The sequence below is a fragment of the Pristis pectinata genome, chromosome 24 (assembly GCF_009764475.1).
Source record: "Pristis pectinata isolate sPriPec2 chromosome 24, sPriPec2.1.pri, whole genome shotgun sequence".
In the NCBI taxonomy this organism is placed as follows: domain Eukaryota; kingdom Metazoa; phylum Chordata; class Chondrichthyes; order Rhinopristiformes; family Pristidae; genus Pristis; species Pristis pectinata.
In genome coordinates this window covers 14,594,716-14,617,256 of record NC_067428.1, presented here as the reverse complement: position 1 = coordinate 14,617,256, position 22,541 = coordinate 14,594,716, and the positions used below count along the sequence as shown (strand labels likewise).

Here is a 22,541-nt window from a genome sequence, read left to right as displayed (position 1 = left end):
GGGATGAGAGTAGATAATTGGGATGCCATTCACCATAATGAGCGGAATTCTTGGTTAAGGAAGCACTGCTATGGAAGGTAATGTAATCAGATCAGTTTATTAGGAAAATGGAAAGATGGAGGAGAGTTCTTGCAAGGTGGGTTGTGGGAAAGTGCAGTCAAGGTAGCCAGAGGAATTGCTGCTGCTGGTAGATGGTGGATGATGTCGAAAAGGCGAGGAAGAAAGGAAAAGGGAAGAGAACAGATGGAAACTGGAAACAGGGAGGAATCTCATAGAAACCTCTACAGGGAGAACGTGCCTGACAGCCGGAGAGGCCAGAGCCAGAGGTTAAAGCCTCAGTATGCAGGTTACACCATTTAAAATCCAGATTGGGAGAAATTTCTTTCTCTTGGGTTCAATATCCTCTGAGAATTCTCTACCACTAAAGGTAGTGGAGATCTATCATAAAATGTATTGAAGAAGGAGATAGATCTATTTCTTAATGGAACTAAGGATCAATGGAAATAAGGAAAAGACAGGAACAGGGTACTGAGGCGGATGATCAGCCATGGTCAAGTTGAATACTGGAGTAGGCACAAAGGGCTGAATTGCCTACTCCTGCTCATGATTGCTATGTTTCTGTTAGTTCCTGATCTAGTCATCATCTATTTCTCAAAACCCTTCATGGAACTTTCGTTTAGACAGATTGTTCAATCTTCCATTGTTCCCTGAATGTTCAAGATGCCTGGGATGTTTGACCTGTGACCTCTCCAACCAGTTGAGCCTTTGAGCAGTTCGTTAAACCAGCTGCTGGCCTTTGTTATGCAGCCCCTTGGAATTATTTTCTGCCAAAGGCCTAATTTGCAAGCCCGAAGATGTGAATATTTGTAGATTTTTTTTAAAACGAGGCACCCATTTTAACCTGAATTACATCCGTAAATGGCTCTCGCCTATTCCTGTCTATAAAATAACAGGAAAGAGGATGATTTTTAGTTAATAAGCAGTAAAATCCCAAATGCGAGCTGATATTGTATGTATGATTTAGAAATATGACCTAAAACCCACAATTTTACCCTCTTTTTCAAACATTTACCAAATATAATACATGGATTGGAATGCAAACGATGAAAGTAGATCTGAGAAATAAATACAGGTAAACCTTACTTAAATAGTTCAAAATGTATAAATTTAAATCCGGTTGAATTACACTTAAAATAAAATTCAAGTGTTAAACATTTTTAAGTACTGTCTCTTTTTAAAAACTTTGTACATCATCTAACGAAGTATAACGTTTCTGAGCAAGACTTTTTTTTGCCAATTCACTAACTTGTTTGAAATAAAAAGGCTTCAAGACAACAATCTGTAAAGCAGCAGGGAATCACTGCCAACTTAGAAATGTCTGTGTTAAATTAAACAGGTGCAAACATTCTGTAATAGTTGTCAGTTGCTCAACGTGATTGCATTGCACGCTTATATCTTTGTGAGCATTGTACCAGTGAAATACCCCGGAGTACACCCCTCCAAACTTTTGAATGTGTGGACGGTCCATTAGATTGACAGGCGCCGGCTGAACCGAGCGTGCTTGTGACGAGCTATTTACACAGGGGATGCAGAACAAAGAAAGATGTTGGTGCAAAACCCTGCCGCCTTCGACGGTCACCCGTCGAGTTTAAGAAAGAAACTACCATTTTATTCAGATATTCCTGTAAAGAGTGCTGCTGTTTGAAACATTGAATGGGATTGCAATTACAATAATAGAGGCTTTGCATACTGGGGCGGCCCCTCGCACTTGCAATGGTCTCCCTTGGCCGTTATGCTCCGCGCTAAAACTGCCACGGTTTCACTTTCAGTTTCTATCCTTCCTGCTTAAGCGATGGCGGATTCTTTACCGCCAGTGTGGTTAGAAGAAGAGTTAACTTGCCCTATCTGCCTCCAGATTTACACCGACCCGGTGATACTCAACTGCAAGCACAGCTTTTGCCAAGCTTGTATTGAGGAATCCTGGAAGGAGCCGGAATCCGGTGTCTACTCCTGCCCGGAATGCAGGGCGAATTATAGGGAGAGGCCTTCCTTGAAGAGAAATTTCAAGCTGGCAAACATAGCTCAGAAATACCAGGCGGTGAACGGAACTCCAGTAGCTCTACCCTGCAATTACTGCACCAAGAAAAAGCTTTCAGCTGTCAAAACGTGCCTAAAATGTGAAGCCTCGATGTGTGCCAAGCATCTCAAACATCACAGGGAGAATGCTGTGTTCAAAAACCACCCTCTGATAGACCCCACTGCAGACATGTCAACATGGAAGTGCATCGAGCACAAGAAACTGCTGGAGATCTATTGCAAGGATGACAAAGTTTGCATCTGCTGTCTCTGCCCTGTGGTGGGGAAGCACAAGAACCACAATTGTGTCAGCATCAGTGAAGGAGAGCAGGAGTTGCGGGTATGTTTTGTTCTGTCCGGGAGGGCCTCCTGGCTGACTGTGCGGCGATTTGCTGGTGTGCACAAAGCCAGGGGACAAACTGAATTCGTGAGGGGTCAGCGGGATTACCGGTTGCACCACAGTCAAAAAGAAATGCAAATGACACTTAACGAAAATGTAATAAATTAGGCCAAAAGCTACTTTGATTAGGTTTACAACCCCGCCAGAACAATCATTCATCTGGAATTTCATTCAGGAATTTGCAGTTTCCATCAAATGTCAAATTCTTAATTAAGACCAATAATTAGTAGCATTTCTGATTTCTGGGAGGAGAGAAGGAATCTTGGCAGCCAAAGGCAGAGCTGTCATTGTAATGGTAAAGGAAGAATCGAATGAATGAAATCTCACCTAATACATTACTGAATCTGAAACCTAGAACTTTATTCAGGAGGGGTAACTGTAAACAGGACATGTCCCAGCACAATACAGAGCTGGACATACCTTCTGCTTTCAAGATGTGTTCGGGGTGGGCAATGCCAGTAACCCAGAACAGATTAGCTGGTTGATGTGTAAGAGTTTAGCATTTACTGCTATCTCAAAGTCTACAAATAAATTGCATTTAAATAAGGAGCTGAATATCTGGTGTTGAATAAAACTCCTCTACAGCTTGTCTCCTATGTATAATTCAAATATAAAAGCATTGTTATTTAGACCATGGTATCATCAGAGCATAAGAAATAAAAGCAGGAATAGACCCTTTCAATGAGATCATATGTGATCTTTTACCTCAGTGTCACATTCCTTCACTCACCCATATCTCTTGATTCCCTTAACATGCAAAAATCTATTGATCTCTGACTTGAATATGCTCAGCAACTGAGCCTCCACAGCCATCACGGTTAATGAATTACAAAGATTCACTGCCCTTTGGGTAAATAAATTTCTTCAAGTAACGCATTAGGTCTCACCATTGTTATTTCACACTACGCTGCTTTTTCCTACCTATGTTTGTGCCTCAAATCCCTTAGTTCCCAGGTATTCGTAGTGACAGGAAGTTCTGCCATGGCAGGTTCATGTTTTCCAGCAGGGCTCTTGAGATGCTAATGAGGTTCTTGCCCGTTCGCCAGTTTTCAGTTACCTTTTAATGGTGGACTTCCCTTAAGGGTCATCAAATCTAATTGTGTGTAAGTTTTAAGCCTGATTTCTGTCATTGTTTCTTTCATTGGCCAGGTCCAATCTTTAGTATTATGAACCCAAAATTTCTTGACCAAATTTATTCCAGTTTCCTGTTATTCAAAGCAAAACATAAACAGAAGTTCTGTTTTTTTTAAAAGAGTACCTCCTTCAGGAGATCGCCACAATGGTCTTTCTGTCCTAGCGTGACACTTCAAAAAATTCAGCCGCTGCCATACTATAGTATTCCTTCCATACATTGCTGTATTGGTAATCCTAACCAGATATTTAAATGGGTCCTTTTTTAAATGTGTCAATAGCAGTTATTGCTTGGATGTTGATTTAAAGAACCTGTCAAACATAAGTTACTTATAGTGTTGTTCCCAAGAGCTAGTAGAAGGGTTACTGTTATATTTTTAGATTAGGATGAATATGACCAATGTCACAGTTACGGCTGCCATTTTGGTTATGATAGTTGTCATTTTAATGATCGAGAATTCTTGGAAGCATTCTAAACCTACTGCTGCTTCAATATATCATCCTTCCGTGTTATTCTCTCTATCGCTCAATATTCTACCTATGGCCTACGTACAGCTATATTGGGCCACGAGCCTCCCTTCATTTTTCTCACTTCATCTTTCTTACACCATTTATCTCTCTATCCTTGCTTTCTTTGTGTGCCACTCTGAATTTCCTTAGTTTCTGCTCAGATTCTCACTCCTTCCTTCTCCACCTCTGCCTCTGCCTCAGTTGCCAGATTTTTATTTATTTTTATTTATTTTAAGGATCACTTGCAGCAGCAGATAGAAAAGGTCAGAACAAATACAACTGCCATCCAAGCTGGCATTCTCCATCTCCAGACACAGAAAGATAATGCACAGGTGAGTGTGCATTGTAAAAGAACTGATGACTTCCACTGTAACCATTGAGTATGTTTCTTTTAAATTGGTCTGTTTAGTGGAGTCTTTTGATGCTTATCAGGTGAGGTTTGTCTGTAATAAAAAGAGAAAATGCTGGAAACACTCAGCAGGTCAGGCAGCATCTGTAGAAATAGAAACAGAGTTAACTCTTCAGATCAGAAATCCTTTGCCAAACTGCTCCCTGTTTCTTTCTACAGTTCCAGCCTGACCTGTTGAGTCTCTCTAGCATTTTCTGTTTTTATTTCAGATTTCCAGTACCTGCAATTTGTTGATTTTCATGAGACCCTGTGTGAAATCGAGCACTTTTATGTCAGGTTTTGTAAAGGTTAAATCATAGTAAAGCTTCTCTACGTTGCCTCATTTCACAGTCCAAAAGAAAGTAAAATATTACACAATTGAAAAGCAAGGTAAAACTTCTTTGCAAAGTCCCATCAGATATTCTTAGATCAGACATCACATTGGTTGAGATCAAATAGAATGCGGATTGCAAACAGAATTAAATATGTCAACAATTTTGAATTTATCTTTTCATGGAAAATGCAAAATGCTTGAATATTTAAGAAATGGAAACACAGAAAGGCACATTATTGAAAAATGTAACTCCTACAGAAAATTTCAGTTAATGGTAAAATGCAAACAGACTAGCACAACATACTTGATAATGATCCTTGGATATTTGTCAGTCAGTTGATAAGCCATTTGTGTGGTTACAAAAAGTCTCCCAAATGTCACCTCAGCAGGCTGGTCAGATTAACCTCGGTGATGAAATAATAGGGGGGAAAAAATAGATGAAGTTTTTCACCCAGGCACCTGTCGTCTTGTCAGTCTCACCTGCAAACGTTTGTGGAACTTCTGAAGCTTGGCACTTGCACAAGCTGCAGCGGCATCTTCTGTTACATCACCTGTGCTGCTGCCTGCTTCTCCACTGTCCTGATAATGTCTCATGGGGCAGCATGAACCTCTGCAGACTTTCAAACACAGGCTGGAAAATGGCCTGTAGAGTGAACCTGGTGCAAGTACAGAAGCTTCATTGAAGTCAACAGAGAGCAATAGCTGCTGGCAGCATCTTTTTTGTTGATTTAATTCAGTTTAAATGCATTTAATTGAATATGAATTTTAAATGTTCCCACACTTATTTTTTAAATATTTTTATTTACCGATGTCTTATGGGGTATTTTTGAAAGGCTGCCTGAGACCACACTGGAAAAAATAAACTAGTCCAAGGGCTAAAGTTCTCTCCCATCATACATCTGGAAATGCTTGAGTTACTAAAGTATGTAGAGTAGTTACAGACAAATCGTGTTTTCTTAACCTGATCCAGTTATTTTTGAGGTCACGGAGAAGGTTGACGAAAGGAATGCAACAGATAGGAGGCATTGACAAAGGCCTAGTGAGCAAAATTGGAGCTCCTGGAATATAGGAGTCATTGGCAATGTGGACAAAGAATTGGCTCAAGGACAACATTTGGAGAATCATAATAAGCTGTTGTTTTCCAGACTGGAGGATTGGAGACAGAGGGGCTCATTGTTAGGACCATTGTCTTATTTTAGTAAGTATTAAAGATGTGGATTTTTGGGTCAAATTTCAAGACTTGCAGATCAGCTAAATGGTGATTAGAATAGTAAGAGACTGCAAGAGGACATAGTTTGTCACATTGGTCAGCAATACAGAAACCTGTGAACAGATGCATGCGGGCAGAAAGGATGAAATATAACAAGTAGGCTAAATAGTTTGAAGGTGTGCAATAATAGAGGAAACCCCGTGTGTCTGCGTGGGTTTCCTCCGGGTGCTCCGGTTTTCTCCCACGTTCCGAAGACGTACAGGTTAGGAGTTGTGGGCATGCTATGTTGGCAGTGGAAGAGTGGCGACACTTGTGGGCTGCCCCCAGCACATTCTCATTAACGCAAAAAGATGCATTTCACTGTGTGTTTCGATGTACATGTGACTAATAAATATCTAGGCTCCAATCTCCTGCTATCTATCTGCTGAGTATGTGGTCAGTTCCCCTTGACCTCGTGACTCCAAATGGACCCCTAACTTGGAGCCCTCTCATCCTCCATCCACTTCCTACCCAGCCATCTCTATCTAACCTTGGTCTAGTCTTGACAGTTACCTTTATGCATTCTAGGGTCTGAAACGGAAAGTGTCGACTGGCAACCAGAAGCAGTTGTGCCTTGGGGCTCACATAACACTGAGTATCAGAGCAGTGTACTTGTGACTGAAGTGGTCACTGCCATGCTATGCTGCAATCCTTTTTGTGCGCTATTAATGGGGCAGTCTAGGTCATTCAGAGACTGGCTATTGACATCTGCAGATTTCCAATGAAAAATACTTGATTTTCAAAGAACTAAGAATGTACTGTTCTTATTATACTTTTACAAGAACACTAATTTTTTTCTCAATCTTGTTTGTTAAGATTTATTTACTGTTTTAGAGTAAATGAAAGCTTCAGGAGAAAGTCAAAAGACAGTTGAATGATTTTTCATTTTCTACATTAGCTTTGTTTGTTTATTCTCCTTTTGTTTTACAAATCTTTGGGGGCGGGGTGGGCGGCAAAGCTAATGTTTGGCCAGGATGGGGATTATAGTCCAACAAGAACAGACATCCCTGCTGGAAGATTTGGTCTCCACCTTTTTCTTTGTGTAGCCTGTCTGATCCAAGTTTCATTTTTCATAATGACATTTGTCCTATCAAGTCTTTGTCAGACCTCAGAGCTTCCCCATTAATCCCATTCCCCCACACATCATTGCAAGAGTAGATGAAAACATTCAAAGCACAAATCTAGAGCTTTTTTGGGTGCAAATTCTATTGGGAAAACAGCTTAAGATCAAGTGACGGACAGTGTAATAACAAAAGCATTTCCACTCAACAGAGCCTGATCAGAGAAAGCAAAACCAAAGTTCAGGAGAGGTGTCATGCTCTGCGGAAGTATTTTGAGAATGAGGAAAAAGAAGCATTGAAGTATCTCGACACGGTCCAGAACCAGGTGACAGGAGAAATTGATGCACAGATTCTGGCACTGGAAAACAAAATGGAACTCTTTGAGAAAAATATGGCTGATTTCAGTAATCTTTTAATGAAGATGGAAAAACTAGTTTTCATACAGGTAATGGCATTTATACTTCATTCTCCTTTGTGGACCAGAAGCAATGCAATTTTATGCCTTAGCTTTTTTTCCCTCCCAGAGTCAAGGGACCAGGCAAGGCATTAGAGCAATTAGTTTTGCATGGGAAGCTTTCTGTAAAGTGGGTTACAGGTTCCCCCAACACAGGGAATTGTGTACAGTGCACCTCAGCATTAAGGAATGGTTGTGTTCTGACAAACCTGTCCATAATCGCAACTTTTCTGTAATGCAAACCGCTAACAAAAATTGACAAAATTTGTTTTTTTCACATTTTTATATTTAGTTACTTTTTCCCCCACAAATTCCATAAGAGTGAATTTTTATTCCAAATCTGTTTTTTTGTGGTGATGTGAATTCTGTAAGGGTGACTTTCCATTAATTTATAACACAAGTATATACTGTATTGTATCTGACATCAGATATCGGTTTTAGGAGTGAGGAATGAAGGCAAATAAATTGTTTAAACCATAAATTTTCCAAAACCATGTTTTTCCTTGCTTTGAGTACATTTTTGCCTTATATTTAAAAGATATTGATTTTAAAATCAAGTCAGAGTCTAAATTTTCTAGTTACTGATGATGTGGAGTATGGTGTACTGCCAACACGTACAGGGATTTCCTGGATGTGCCACCATCTCTATGTGTTAACAGAAACTAGATTGCTCACTGCTCAGATGCATATCAGAATTCCCTTAGAGAATTCTCAATCCCACCCCAGCTTAACATAAGTTTTTAGAACAGTAGTTTGGTTTGACCATGGGTAGGTGTTTATTGGTGAGGTTTTGACTTTCAACTCAAGTATAGATATTGTCAGTGGTTTTTGAAATTTGATTTTTTTTTAAAGGAGGTCATTTGCCTAAATTAGCTGCTTTGCAGTCTATCTGAAATTATTTATCATCTATCCTGCTCAAATTTGTAAGTCTGATATGTGATGAAGGTTGGTCAGCAGAGGCTGAGAACGACTGCCTTGTGAAATGTTACTTAAAATCTTGTAGATTTTTCAGCTAACACAGGAGGTATAACTTTATCTGTAAAAATTATTTGACTGTTACCATTTACTTGTTTGTTTTTTGTTGCTAAGTGAGTTTAAGAGTCACAGAATAGCTGAAAAGAAACAGCCTCAGAATCTATATTCGTTACAGATGGGAAAAGGAAGAAATAATTTAATTGAGACGCTTCTAAAATTGGAAGGAATTGACAGGGTATTAAAGTAATGAATGTGGAAAGAGAATCCAAAGGCACTTACAAGTATAATTTCAAAAATCAAACTGTTCATTAAACTCGATTCCAGGAAACAATTCTTCAAAGTTTTACAAAAAAAATCCAGTGAACTGCTGCAGGGGATTACAGACCTGGATCAACTGAGATATTTGATAGGGAATTTAATGCTGATTTGGAGATGAGTGTTGAGGGTGGGAATTTTGGATGAATGATATAAACCATTTAATGGTGATGCCATTTCAATGGATTGGATGATCTGCTGTGCCTGCTATATTCTTAAACTGAATTGTATCTTGGGGAACTCATGGGTTTTTGATTTTCAAGCATGGCTCCTCAGTTTATGAGCCATAACTGTCATGCTGGCAGAGTGTTTGCCTTTTTAGAGGTCAGAGGTTTGTTGCACTTTTTAAAATGTGGTTTGTTGTATTTAGCTATGACTCATTCTTATTTTTGTAGTCACATCCAGATAGTCAATTCTCTTCCTGTGGTGACACCTTAGGTGTTCCTTAAGGAGCCATACTCAGGTGCCTCTTAGTTCTCACCTTAACGCTGCAACAATACCCAGAATTAACATCAGATTCCTCATGGGTTCCACAGATGACATGGATCTCTAACTCAACAATGCTTCTCTCAACCCCTTCACCCTTGTAAAGTTCTTAGAGTTCTTGTCCATTATCTAGTACAACCATCTTCTGGAATGACATACTGGGGAAATCAAAGCCATTGTCCTTGGATCCTCTCACAAGCTTTGTTCCTCTCTTCCCTGGTAAACATCTAAAACTGAAACATTCATAAATTTGAGCTGAAATAAGCATCTGGCCACATATTGATATCACCAATAAGAGTGTCTATTTCTATCTGGCTGACTCCACCCTCAAATCAGCTCCTGTTGAAATCATCATACAGGGCTTTATTACTTCCAGATGTGACTATACCAATGCAATCTTGGGTATAAAAAGATTTCAGTGACTTATTTGCTGATAAGATCCAGATGAGACCCCAGTCATAAATTAATCCCAGTTTATTCTCAATAATATAACTAATGTACAATTTGAGGAAGGTAAATGAACATTAAAATTAATTATTTTATCTTATTGTTTCAGGGTTTTAATTCAATGAGAGTAAGGTAAGTGAAATTAACTCTTCATTCAATTAAATTGATTAGATGTCTAAAAGGTATTGTGTACACATCAGTGTAGCCTCTTGCCATCTATTATTTATAGGTATTACTATACATTATATGCTGCAATTTGTGCTACATCACATGAACCAGTTTTTGAAATAAAGTGTTGCCTCAGTTAAGTAATCATATTCTCTCTTCTGAATCTGACATTTCTGTATGAAGAATTTGTTAAATAAATGCAAGATGTAATTGTTGAATCAGGAAGTTTTGGGTTGAAAGGTCACTCCAGGAATCTTGGCTGACGCTTAGGTTGGTTTTGAGAAGATGCTGGATTGTTGTAGGAACTGCCTTTTCAGATGTTAAATCTTGCCGCTATTACCAGTTTGCTATGGCACTATTTAAAGCGCTGTGAGTTCTTAACTCATCCTGGCCAATATTCTCTCAACCCTCTTGCCCCCATTTCATCAGATTAAGGAATGATTTCAAATAATAAGTAACAGAGGTTTGGAAAAAATTTTCAAAGGTTCATTATGTTTGCCATGTGGTAGACAGATCCATAAGAGAAATTCATAAGGAAGAAATTTGATTCTGTTCGAGATAAATCCAAACCTGATTATTGGCTACTTGATGTACAAATGGTTCCCAACATGAGAAACTGGGTGAATGCCATTTCTGCCTGTCCTCAATTTGGGTCAGTTTTTTTATTCTATTCTTATAGTCTAGCCTCCTGGGCATGTCCTACAGATTTACTATTAACACCACATTGCACAGATAAAGCATAATCTGCTTGACCTGCCCTCATTAATGCATTTGGTCTTGACTTATTAGAGATAGTCCCTTTTTTCTGCCCATCCCTCCCCTGTAGCTTCTTTGCTACTGAAACAAACTTGTTTTCCTTCTCAGTTCTGACAGAGGTCCCGGATCTGAAACATTAACTGTTTCCCATTCCACAGATGCTGCCTGACCTGCTGAGTGTTCTTGTAGCATTTTCTATGTTTATTGCAGGTGGTGTATTCCAGATTCCAAGCACAAGCTGCTCAAGGAAACAAAGTTTTTCCTCATGTTGCTGATAATTCTCATTTCCTTTATTTTATGCCTGTGACCTCTAATCCTCGACTCTTCCACACATGGGAACAGCTTCCCGCTACTCACTGTGTCCAGACCCCTCAGCTTTTTAGAAATTTCTATCATATCTCCCCTCAGCCTTACATCCTTCCTATTGAATGTAATAGAATTAATATAATGTAACAGAATTGAATACAGTACTCCAGTTGAGGCCATTCGCATTTTATATAGGTTTAGCAGAACTTCCTTGCTTTTATATTCTGCGACTCTATTGCTTAAGCCCAGAATTGTGGATAATTTCATCCTGCCCTGCTACTGATTTGTGCACACATCCTCAACCTCCCCCCCCCCCAAGTCCCTCTACTTCTGCACCCTTTAGGAACAGTAACATTTCCACTGCCTCTCCTCATTCTTCCTACCAAAATCCATCACCTCTCATTTCTCCACATTAAACTTCATCTGTCGTGTGTCTGCCTATTTCCACCAGCCTATGGCAGTCCATCACTGTTCTCTTTACAGTTCTTGATACTGCCAAGTATTTTAAAATGAGAAGGGGCACAGAGGTAGAGGGATTTATTGTGGCTGGTGCCCCCAAATCCAGGTCATTAATGTAGATCAAAAAAAGCAATGGCCCCTGCTGTGGGAAAAGGTTCTTTCAGGTACCAAAAGTAGAGGTATCAGGACATAGTCTTTGGATATTAAAAATAATTTATTTACAAAGACAAACATGGGAACAGAATGACAGGAACGGATGTACACTCACACGCATGTACTCAGGTAATCGTGAAACATGAGGGCAGTCGCAACAGGGGTGAGGTGTACATACACAAACACACACGCACAGTAAGCTAGTTACATATGGTCAGGGAAAAACACAATACAGTGCCTGAGCCCCTCCCTGCCTCTAGGAGGAGCAATAGCTCTACACTACTGGGAATCTACTTAAAAACACCCCTAAACCCCTGTGGACACACACAATCTTACCAGTGGTCCCTCAACATGGTTTCAACCCCAGCAGCAATCAGAGAGAGAGGGCCACACATGTGACATCCTTTATTGTGCTGGAGAGCTGGGTGGAGCTAGCTCAGGTAATTCAAGAAGTCCGATGGGTCGTGGCCAGTTATGAGAGGTGTGCACAGGGACCAATGGTCAGAGTGTGCTGCTAAATGGCTGGGTGGGGCTAGACCCTGATTGACAGTGGTGTCACTTTCGACCAGTACCCAGTGGTGTCACATGACAGCCATGACCTTTCACATTACAGCCCCAACACTGATCCCTGTAGAATGTTACTATTTACCTCCCTCCAGTCCAAAAAAATCAGTCCCAGAACAACTCCCAGTTCTAATCCACTGGTTTTTTTGGTTCATCTTCATGAAGAGATCTTCATTATTTACTCTCCAATAAATATGCTTTACTTACCTCAGCAGTACACCCGATGTATTTTATACTATATCCTCTGCATATTTTTATAGAATAAAAGAGGCATCTGATCCACTAGGACCACAACCTCCACCTCCTGACGTCAGTAAAATAACAGCAGATAAGGTAAACTGGATACAGAAGCAGTATGAAATGGTATCCCGGCTTGAGAGGGATCGAGACGTAATGGCAACTGTGTGTAAGTACAATGTTGCCTGTTCTGTGTTACGTTACAACTGCAAGGTTTTCCAATAAAACTGTCTCCAGTTAAAACTGTGCCCCAGGAAAGATGGTGCATTCGGTTTCTTTAGTCTACTGTGTCAAAAAAAAAATCATGGGAGTTCAATGAGTGGCACTTCAGTGCTGTCCACTTCTAACAGTTCTGGTGTTCTTTCCCCCTAGAGCTGGCATATTCTGATGTAGCTGTGGTACAGGTGGATGAAATGAATTGTTCTCCCTGACTCTGCTAACTGCCTTGGCGGATAGGGCGGCGGTGCAGCTAGTAGGGCCGCTGCCTCACAGCACTAGAGACCTGGGTTCAACCCTGACCTTGGGTGCTGTCTGTGTGGAGTTTGCACATCCTTCCTCTGACTGCATGTGTTTCCACCGGTGCTCCACTTTCCTCCCACATCCCAAAGATGCATGGGTTGGTAGATTAATTAACCATTGTAAGTTGCCCCTAGTATGTAAGTGAGTGACAGAGTCTGGGAGGAGTTGATGAGAGTTTGGGGAGGATAAAATAGGTTTTCTTTGTAGGGTTAATATATCTGTGTGGTTGATGGTCAGTGCGGACTCTGTGGGCCAAAGAGCCTGTTTTCGTGCTGTATCCCTCTATGACTTAGACACAATCCACCAAGTTAATTCTGAGCAAAAAGATCACACAGTTAAAAGTGCATCCAGTCCATTATTTAAACTGGACTGCCCTGGGAAAGCTGTAATAAATGGGCAAGGCATGGTAGAGTAGTGCATATTTTATGCAAGGACTTGCTGCTGCAAAATTGTATTGCACGAGGCCTAAGATGTTCTGTGCAGGTGATCAAGCCCTGCACGTTTAGCACACTCAGGCCTTTCTGCTTTGCTGTTCCAGGGGTTATGAAAGGAAGCTGGGCTCAGGGTCTGGTCACTGTGGACAAGGCATGGTCAAGATTATCCCCTGTGGCTGGGGGAATATGTAGGGCTCGCATCATACAAAGGCCATGCATACGCAAGTACATTTCACTCCCGAATGTACTCACCCCTTGTTGAATGCAACTTGGGTATGTTCAGCACCTCTGCATCTCAGCATGCCATAGGTACAGAGGACCTGGAAGCAATTTGATGGCATTCGTCGAAGATGCACCATAAGCATTGTGGTATGTGATAGAACTTTTAGGTCAGAATTATCCTCAAGCATAGTTAAATGCCACTGCCTTTGAAGGAAACAGCAGCATTGATTTGAAGATTATATAAGCCAAGATTTAGCTCAGCTGTACTGTACCATTAAAAGTAAACCAAGTAGGTGTGATAAGAAATGGTTTTCACAGATTAATAATTTACTCAGATGTTGCTTTGTTTGCAGATGGACAGACGCCGACTCTGGATATGGATACCGCTCATCGTAGTGTCATTCTGTCAGATGATAGACGGGTGGCATCTGGATCCCAGTGCAGACAGCCCTATCCCTCCAATCGGAAGAGATTTGACTGCTGGGGGCAGGTACTCTGCTCTGAGGGAATCAACGGCGGTCGCTCTTACTGGGAGGTAGAGATTGCAGGAATTCATGGCAGGTGGGCTATTGGGGTCTGTTATGGCAGCATGAAGCGAAAGGGGAGGGATAAAGAGTGCGTGTTGGGAGAGAACAATAAATCCTGGAGTGTGTGCTCAGGAAACAACAGTAGTTTTTGGAGTTACTTGTCGGGATCACGTTCAGTTTTAGCCCTGCACAATGACAATGTCACAGATCTAACTGTTCCAATATTCTCGAAAGTGGGAGTCTTTGTAGACTTTGATGCTGGAATAATTTCATTTTACAGTGTATTAGACAGCAAACTAAGCCTAATATGCACATTTCAGCAGCAAATGTTCTCTGAGTCTCTTTACCCTGCTCTGAGAGTTAGCGATTGGAATACATCACTGACATTGTGCTCTCTTAACTGATTGATTGATTTTCATGTTTTTTAATTATTTTATTCTTAAATAACTTCTTAAACAAAACAGAAAACAAAGTGGGCTGGTTAAACTAAGTTATTCCCTTTTGTATTAAATCCTGAAATACAAGTTGAGTTATACTGTTGGCAGGAGTGGGACTGGCCTTGCTGACACCCCTCAGAATGAGTACACCAACTCCTTGCAATCGACTCCCATTGTGTGGGAAACACGGCAAGTTTACCCGGCTATCAATAGTACTCTGGGAAAATTTAGTTTAAGCACTGAAAGAGCCAGTATTTACATAATCAGGGAGCAGAATCTGGCTAAATATCTTGACAAAAAAGCTGTAAACAATGGGGCCTAAATGGAGCAAATATTGATTAATTGGCAACCCCAGCCCCAGATTATCTAGTTTATGACTTTTATTTGAAAGGGGAAGGGGAAATTACCCAAAAATGACTTTTGGTTTGGATCTCCATTCATTTACTAAATGAATTGCAGTTTGGAAGCTGTCATTATATGACGGTAGCTCAATGTTGAACTCTTCTGTTTCAACCTGGGTGGATCCCAGATCTTTTGCCTTGTCTTGGCTTCTTGTTCCACCATCTTCCAATGCGTCTGTCCAAGTTTGCTTTTTTAAATTCAAGTCTGTTGTCTTTCAACCCTCCTGAACTCATTGCTTTCTTTTGCTTGAGAGTTTTCCACCCGGTTTTCCTTCCAAATTCACCGCATTTCACGGATTGTTGCTGACTGTAGGTCTTTTTGACCGCGTCTTAGCTGGTGAAACATGACCTCCTCACTATCAAATTGCAGTGTTGTTTGTAGTGCAGGAGAACCGTCCTTGGATCACCTGGTGCTGTACCATTAACTGAGATCGTTAAATCTTTTAGACTTCTACCACGCTTTATCTCACTGCAACCTTTAAATTGTACAAAAGTTCTCCAAAACTTTAGCAAATTTGTCACTGTTACTGGATTCTGGGCTATGGAGCTGATGTCCACTGCCCACTCTGACTTCTTGGCCTCAAATACCCTACTGTGCTGCTGCCTTGCTCTCCATTGCATCTCAGCAGTGTCAGATATACTTAAACACCTTCTCCCCTATCTCCAACTCTCTGCAGTTACTTGTGTATGGCCCACTTCTCATATATCCAAACACGACTGGCATATCTCCTGGAATTGCCTTTCTTCATGTCGCCGTGGATACTCCTTGGAGTTCCCCCAAGGATTATTCCCTGATCCCTTAATTTTCTGTTTTCAAACCTGCTCCTGGGCAAGATTATCCATAAAATGTGGCTATTTTGGTACCAAGAATAAATACTAAATGGTACAATTTTAAGAAGGGTGGGAGGAGTTGATGAGAACCGTGGGGAGAATAAAAATAGAATTAGTCTAGGATTGGTGTAAATGAGTGGTTGATGGTTGGTGTAGACTTGGCAGGCTGAAGGGCCTGTTTCCATGTTGTATCTGTCTCTGTGTGCAGGAGGATAGAGACCTGGGTTGCTTGTGCTTGAGCACAAATCTTTGAATGTGGCTAGACTGGTTCACAAAGTAGTGAATGAAGTGGGCTGGGCTTTAATTAGGAGAACAAAAACCGGGAAAACATGCTAATCATTTAAAGAGAAAAACTTGAGTTGGGCCTTGAGATGGAGTATGGTGTCCAATTTGGGTAGCACACTTTAGGAAGAATGAGAATGCTTTGGAGAGGGCACAGAGAGATTTATTAGAAAGGTCCAGAAAAAATATGGATTGTAGTTATGTGAGTAGACTGGAGAAGCTAAGAGCAAAGGTGGCTAGAAGGATAAATAATAGCATGTCCAAAACCTTTAAGAGTTTGGACATGAATAAAGAGAAACTGTTTGCAGTGGCTGCAGGGCCAGTTAGCAGAGGATATGCGTTTAGAATCATTGGTAAAGAACCAGCTGGGAGGGCGGTGGATACAGATTCTGTTGTATCCTTCAGGAGGAGAATGAATAAACTCTTGAAGCAGGAAGCTTGCAGCAATGAGAGAATGAATAGGATAGCAGGACTAACTTGATTATTATGTGCGTGAGCTGATGTAGGATTCAGTGAGAAGGATTCAATGTTTATTTATGCACCTGATGACTCTGATCACTATTTCTTGCACCATGTAATTATCTCCGTGCTATCAAAATGCATGACTCACTGAAGTCACAAATTGATCACGACTCCTTCACTTGAACACCAGACAGATCGAAGCCAGTGTTGTTGGCTTCTGCTGCATACATTGTTCCATTGCCATTGGCCACAGCCCTTGATTCAGATTGTGTGATCTCTTAACGTCCTGATTAATCAGCAATGGACTTTAAATCCCAATCTTCCCCATCACGGAAACTGCTCATTTCCACCTTCCTGCCAGCTTTTGCCTCTGTTCTAGTTCAGCCCTTCCATAGAGACTTTCATCCAAATAACATGAATGAGGAGGAAAGCATTTGACTTCAGGGGGGGTTATAGCTTCAGTCAATTGGGCAGAACAGTGGCAATGATTTGGAAGGAGGAGCAACAAGGCAGGGAATACACGATACATGGAAGGATATTACATGGTGTGGAGGGAAGAGGTTGCTGGAATGTGCATTCACATATCCTTAAAGGTAGTAGGGCAAGTAGATGGTTAAAAAGGTATATGGGATGCTGTCCTTTATTAACTGAGGCACAGAATAATCATCCGTAATCAGGATTCTAAATAAAAGCTTAGAGTTTATGCTTGTTAGGCCACAGCTTGAGTAAAGTGTACAGTTCTGGTCATCATATTACAGGAACGATTACACTGGAGAGGGTGCAGAGGAGACGTATGATGATGTTTCCAGGACTGGAAAAATTTAGTTTTTAGGAAAGTTTAGATAGGCTGGGGGTTATTTCTTTGGAGTAGAGGAGGTTTAGGAGGTCTTAATCGAGGCATATGAAATTACGAAGGGCCTCAAAAGAGTAGGAAGGGCCATAAACCAGGGGGCATAGACTTCAAATAATTGGTGGAAGGATTAGAGGGAAATGTGGAATTAGAGAAAAACACTTTTCAGTACAGAGGGCAGCAAGGTTCTGAAACTTACCACCAGAAAGGGTGGTGGAGGCAGAAATCCTGATCACGTGTAATAAGTATCTGGATGTGTACTTGGAGAACCGTGACCTGCAGATGAAATGTTGGAAGGTGAGATTAGGTTGAATAGTTCTTTTTTTGACTGGCAAGGACTCAATGGCCTCCCTTTGTATCATAAATGTCCTGCGATTTCTATCAGCCTTTCTCTCCCAATGGAATAACAGAACAGCTCTATTTTAATTTCTTTGAAGGACCATTGAGGATTTGTTACTTTTGGGTTTTTTTTCGTGTGAATTTGTTTGTCATTCTGTCAATGAACAGTAGAGGGTGGTGTTGCTTCTCTAAAATGTACTGAATCTGGCTAACATTGAGCTGTTCAACAGCAGTGACCACTGTTTTCAACCAGAGTGGCATTTAGGTTTTTTCCCCTCGTCCGCTGATGTAAATTGTGCTTGAATTAAATGCAGAGACTCTGGCTATCACTGCAACTATATTGTAGAGGAAGTATTAACCCCTCTAAGGATATGGGGTGTAATGCTACCTGCCATTAATGTCAAGAACTACTTTACAACGTGGGCTGTGTTAGTAGCTATGTCAGTATAGCACCAAAGAAAGAAATTAAATGATAAACTCCAGGGGGTCATAAGATTTTAAGAGTGAGCATACATATTCAACGCTTGGACTTACTATTGATATTTTAATGTATTACTTGCTTTTGGTCAAGGAAACCAGTGTCCAAGTAGAGGTGGTGCACTCTGATAGGTCACACAGCTGCTTTCAATTGCATATATATCATAAATCTCCAGCACATTAATACCATGTACTGCCTGCTGCAAGACGTGTGACAGATGCAGCTTGTCCCTTTCACCATTGTACCTTCTGGGTTGATGTGCCCTCTGTTTGTTTTGCAACTGAGAATCTCACCTGATGGCTTGGTGTTACCTCTGGCCTGAGTCCTGTAGTCAGGAGGATGAGGGCTGCTGCTTCAGCCAGAAATGTTTGTTCTTCTCATTTTTCTAACTATTAACCACCTGTCAAACTGGGCACTTCTCAATGTGCTGAGTGCACTTCTCTGCCTAATCTCATCAGGTTTTAGCAGGGGACTTGTCTGTTAACCCACTGCACCAAAAGTTTGTCCTGGAATGGTCCCAGATGCTATAATTCTCATTTGAGTAATTTAAAACATAATCTGCAGCTCCATTTATGTTATTCCACTTACTGAAGAAACAGAAGGTGCTGCACGATATTCTGTCTCCAAGTCTTCAAGCGTGATCAGTGTGGCCTCTCATCTCCGGCTCTGCTTTCTCTCTTACTCCCAACCTAGCAGGATAAACCAAACAAAGATAGTCAGACACCAGCTTTCATCTAATAAATCTGCAGTCAGTGTTTCCATCTAGTCTCTATCATCTCCATTACAAATCTATGGGTGATTGGAATAACTAATTACAGGAAAGGGGACACCAAAACTTGTACTTCCCTCAAGTTAAAACACAGTCATTAATTACAGAATGTCTCCAACATTCTGCGAGTTTGGGGACCATTGGTAAATGAACCCCTCCCTTACTAAGGAACAACCCTCTGCTCTCTTCATCAAGTGTAGACTGTATGTTGTTTGGGATATGTTCAGGCCTTGGAGCAGTAGAGAATTGTTCATGTTACACGTAGCAGCCTTGTAAACAAATTCTTTCTGAATGTATTTGTGACGGTGCTAAAGAACAACTTCAGTACTCAAGATTTTTGAAATATCAATGTATTTTAAAACATTTAATTTCTGCATAAAATGCATGTTGAAGCATGTTCTATTTTTATACATTGCTTCCGGTCATTGGTGAACTCCTCAGAGTGTTACTGCCTGATGTGTGAGTCTCTCTGCATGAGTTACTCAGCAGTTCCATTTCTGCACTGTTCATTGAAGGTTTTCTATAAAAAATTATTTCTTTATATTCATTTTTAAAGATAGCACTGTTTGAGAAGATGCTAAAATGTTAATGGTATATATGATGAATAGCTAAGCCACTCTTGCTGATTGTCAATAGATATAAATGTTAAAGGTAAACTGTAAATAAGCTGTTCACTCTGAAGTGACATGATGGGAGAAACCTTAAAAAATCAAATCAAATATGATCAGAATCTGACATGTTTCTGATACAAGCCGCTGCAGTTGGCTCTGTTGTTTTTATATCTAGGTATACAGAGGAGCAGGTCTCTTCACTACACTGAGTAGCAGACTCTCTTCACGATCTTAACCACAATGAGCATAGAAAAAACTTAATGAAGTGATGAAAAGCAATTTCATTATCATAAGAGATATTTGTACCAACAGGTTTTTCCCAGTGGAAATTTTGTTTTGAGGTATTTAAAAGATTCTACAGACTGCTACCAGGTAAGTCAGTTTGCAGGAAATAAAGGAATCTAAGAATTTTTAGAGGAATAGAAGTTTGTGCTCCCCCTATTCCTAGTGGTCGTGCTGTGCCCACCTACAGCTGTTCAGACCTCACTCTAGCTGATGTCTAGTGCATTCAGGGCCTTCTGTTCTCCATGGAAACTGGAACAACAGATCTGGTGACACCACTGGTATACGAATGTCCAACTTCAGAAACAATCTATTACAGTAGATCATGATTTTGATAGCCGTGTAAGACTGAGGACTTATCAGGATTTTCAACAGTCAGTGCGACATGTTTGGCCATATCTGCCAAGGTGTTACCATTCATATCTGCATGTTCTGATAGACACCTTGAAATGCTGCCTTCTGACAGTCTTGATCACTTGAGTAACCCAATCCCAGGTTTTTTTTACAGCAAACCTGCAGCTACCATATAGCGCAGAACTGGCACCTCTAGCAACAGCTGATCATTTGTGGCCTGACATGTAGTCAAAGTCAAAGTTGAGTTTATTGTCATATGCACAAGTACATGTCTGCACAGGTGCAATGAAAAACTTACTTGCAGCAGCATCACAGGCACATAGCATCAGATACACAACATTCACAAGTAAACCATAAATTATACAAAATTATACAAGGAAGAACACAATTAGAACAAAAAAAATCAAACGTATCTGCACCTTCTTTGAATAAAGGCTGGAATGATCATTTCTATATGGTGCCAGTTACTACCACAAAGGGCATCCTTCCTCACCTTTTTCTAATGCCATCAAATAGTATGTCAGTCGTGTGTCTTTATATCAATTAACTGCAGATCCACACCTCCATCTTGGTTGCCGTTCTCTTTCGACCTCTCATTTCTTGGTCTCAGCCCTCATGCGTGGGTTGGTGTCTCTCACTCAGTCATTAGCATTTTAGCCTCTGCGTATTGGAAGCATCCCTGCAAACTTTACCCTGAGACTTCAGTGCCATACTGCGAGTGTGTCATGTTGTTGCAGAGACAGGAGGAATGAGACAGGTTTTGATCCGCCTGGTCAGTTGAATGTTTTGGAAGAAAAGTAGTTCTAATACCTTGCTCTGAAACCCACTCCGAGCCAAGACAATCTGAAGTAGATTACATTGTTATTCACTTGCTCTGAAACTCTGATGCAAATTAGCTATTGAGTTTGTTTACATTGCAATAACACCAAAAAGCAATCAATGTAACTCTTTTTTCAAAGTGCCTTAGGATATCCTAAGGATTTAATAATGTGCTATGTAAGAAATGGTGTACTACAAGGTACACCACATTATGTTAATGATCTAGTGATTAATATGGTCTGTTTCCAGAGAAATGGCAGGACATAGTTGAATTGCTAATGATTTCTCATACTTTGCGGGTAAGTTCAGGCTGGTTAGGTAGCAAAACCGCTTTTCTTGTTGGCTTCATGCCTGCAGGCCTTTGCAAGTCTCGGCTACCAAATGGAATCCAGACATCTCCCCACAGAAGGGGTGGGGAATCAGAAAGTAGTTACTCCCTCATGTGCATCTCCTAGTGAACAGCCACACAGCGTTAGGGAGGCCTGGTTATAGCTATGCACACCATGCTCCTGAAAAGGAAAGGTACCAAACATAAACTCAAAGCTAGAAAAACAACAAGATGTTTGAATAGACACCGTATTCTGTATGTATTCTGTATTTTTCTTTTTGATGGAAGTTTTTAATTGCTTGTATTTTATACTAAACAATTGAATCTACAAACTTAAAATACATGAATAAAACATGATTTATTTATTTATGTGTCTAATATTTTTTCAGAAGTCAATGATGTAAAATTCACTATGTTATGATAGAGTAATTTAAATATTGGGACTACTAGAGTTATGCATTGGGTTATGATGCTACATTTTAGTTCCCTAGTGAACATAGGCCGAGCTTTGCTGGTTGAGTTCACACTTCCTTTCATGTGTGTGTACCACTCATCATCATGAGGCCATAAATACACCTTCCAGCCACAATGGACTCTAATGCAGGACACAACCAGACTTGGTATTGATGAAGTAGAGTATAGGAAGATTGTGTCTGCCAGGACAGAAATAAAATTGTCTGCAGTGTTTCAGATTTTGTTGACTGCAAAATGATGCATTTCTATAGTAATCAGGTATGAGCCTGTTCACACATAACTCACAAGAATTTCAGCCTGGTGGAGCCTGCATTTTAGCGACTGAGGGCACTGCTGTAGATCCTAAATGATATCCACAGTGTATATTCATACTGATGTGCTGGATACCATCTTGGTAAATGCATTGTCTCACAAACAAGACTAAGTTGAAGAGTAGGCAGATCATAATCAAAGACCCCACCCGCCTGGGACATTCTCTCTCCCATCGGGTAGGAGATACAGGAGCCTGAGGGCAGGTACCACCAGACTTAAGGACAGTTTCTACCCACTGTGATAAGACTACTGAATAAGACTGTGATAAACAATGAGATGGACTCTGACCTCACGATCTACCTTGCTGTGACCTTGCACCTTATTGCACTGCACTTTGTCTG

General features: G+C 40.6%; 1 protein-coding gene across 1 annotated transcript; it reads left to right on the top strand.

The window, feature by feature from the left end:
* The first annotated feature begins 1,806 nt into the window (after nucleotides 1-1,806).
* On the top strand, nucleotides 1,807-21,733 carry LOC127582604 (E3 ubiquitin-protein ligase TRIM11-like). Its single transcript, XM_052038040.1, has 6 exons — nucleotides 1,807-2,416; nucleotides 4,354-4,449; nucleotides 7,361-7,594; nucleotides 9,936-9,958; nucleotides 12,493-12,638; nucleotides 13,998-21,733. The coding sequence occupies exons 1-6, from the start codon at nucleotides 1,853-1,855 to the stop codon at nucleotides 14,573-14,575; spliced, it is 1,641 nt and encodes a 546-aa protein (XP_051894000.1). The 5' UTR covers nucleotides 1,807-1,852; the 3' UTR covers nucleotides 14,576-21,733.
* The last annotated feature ends 808 nt before the right edge of the window (nucleotides 21,734-22,541 follow it).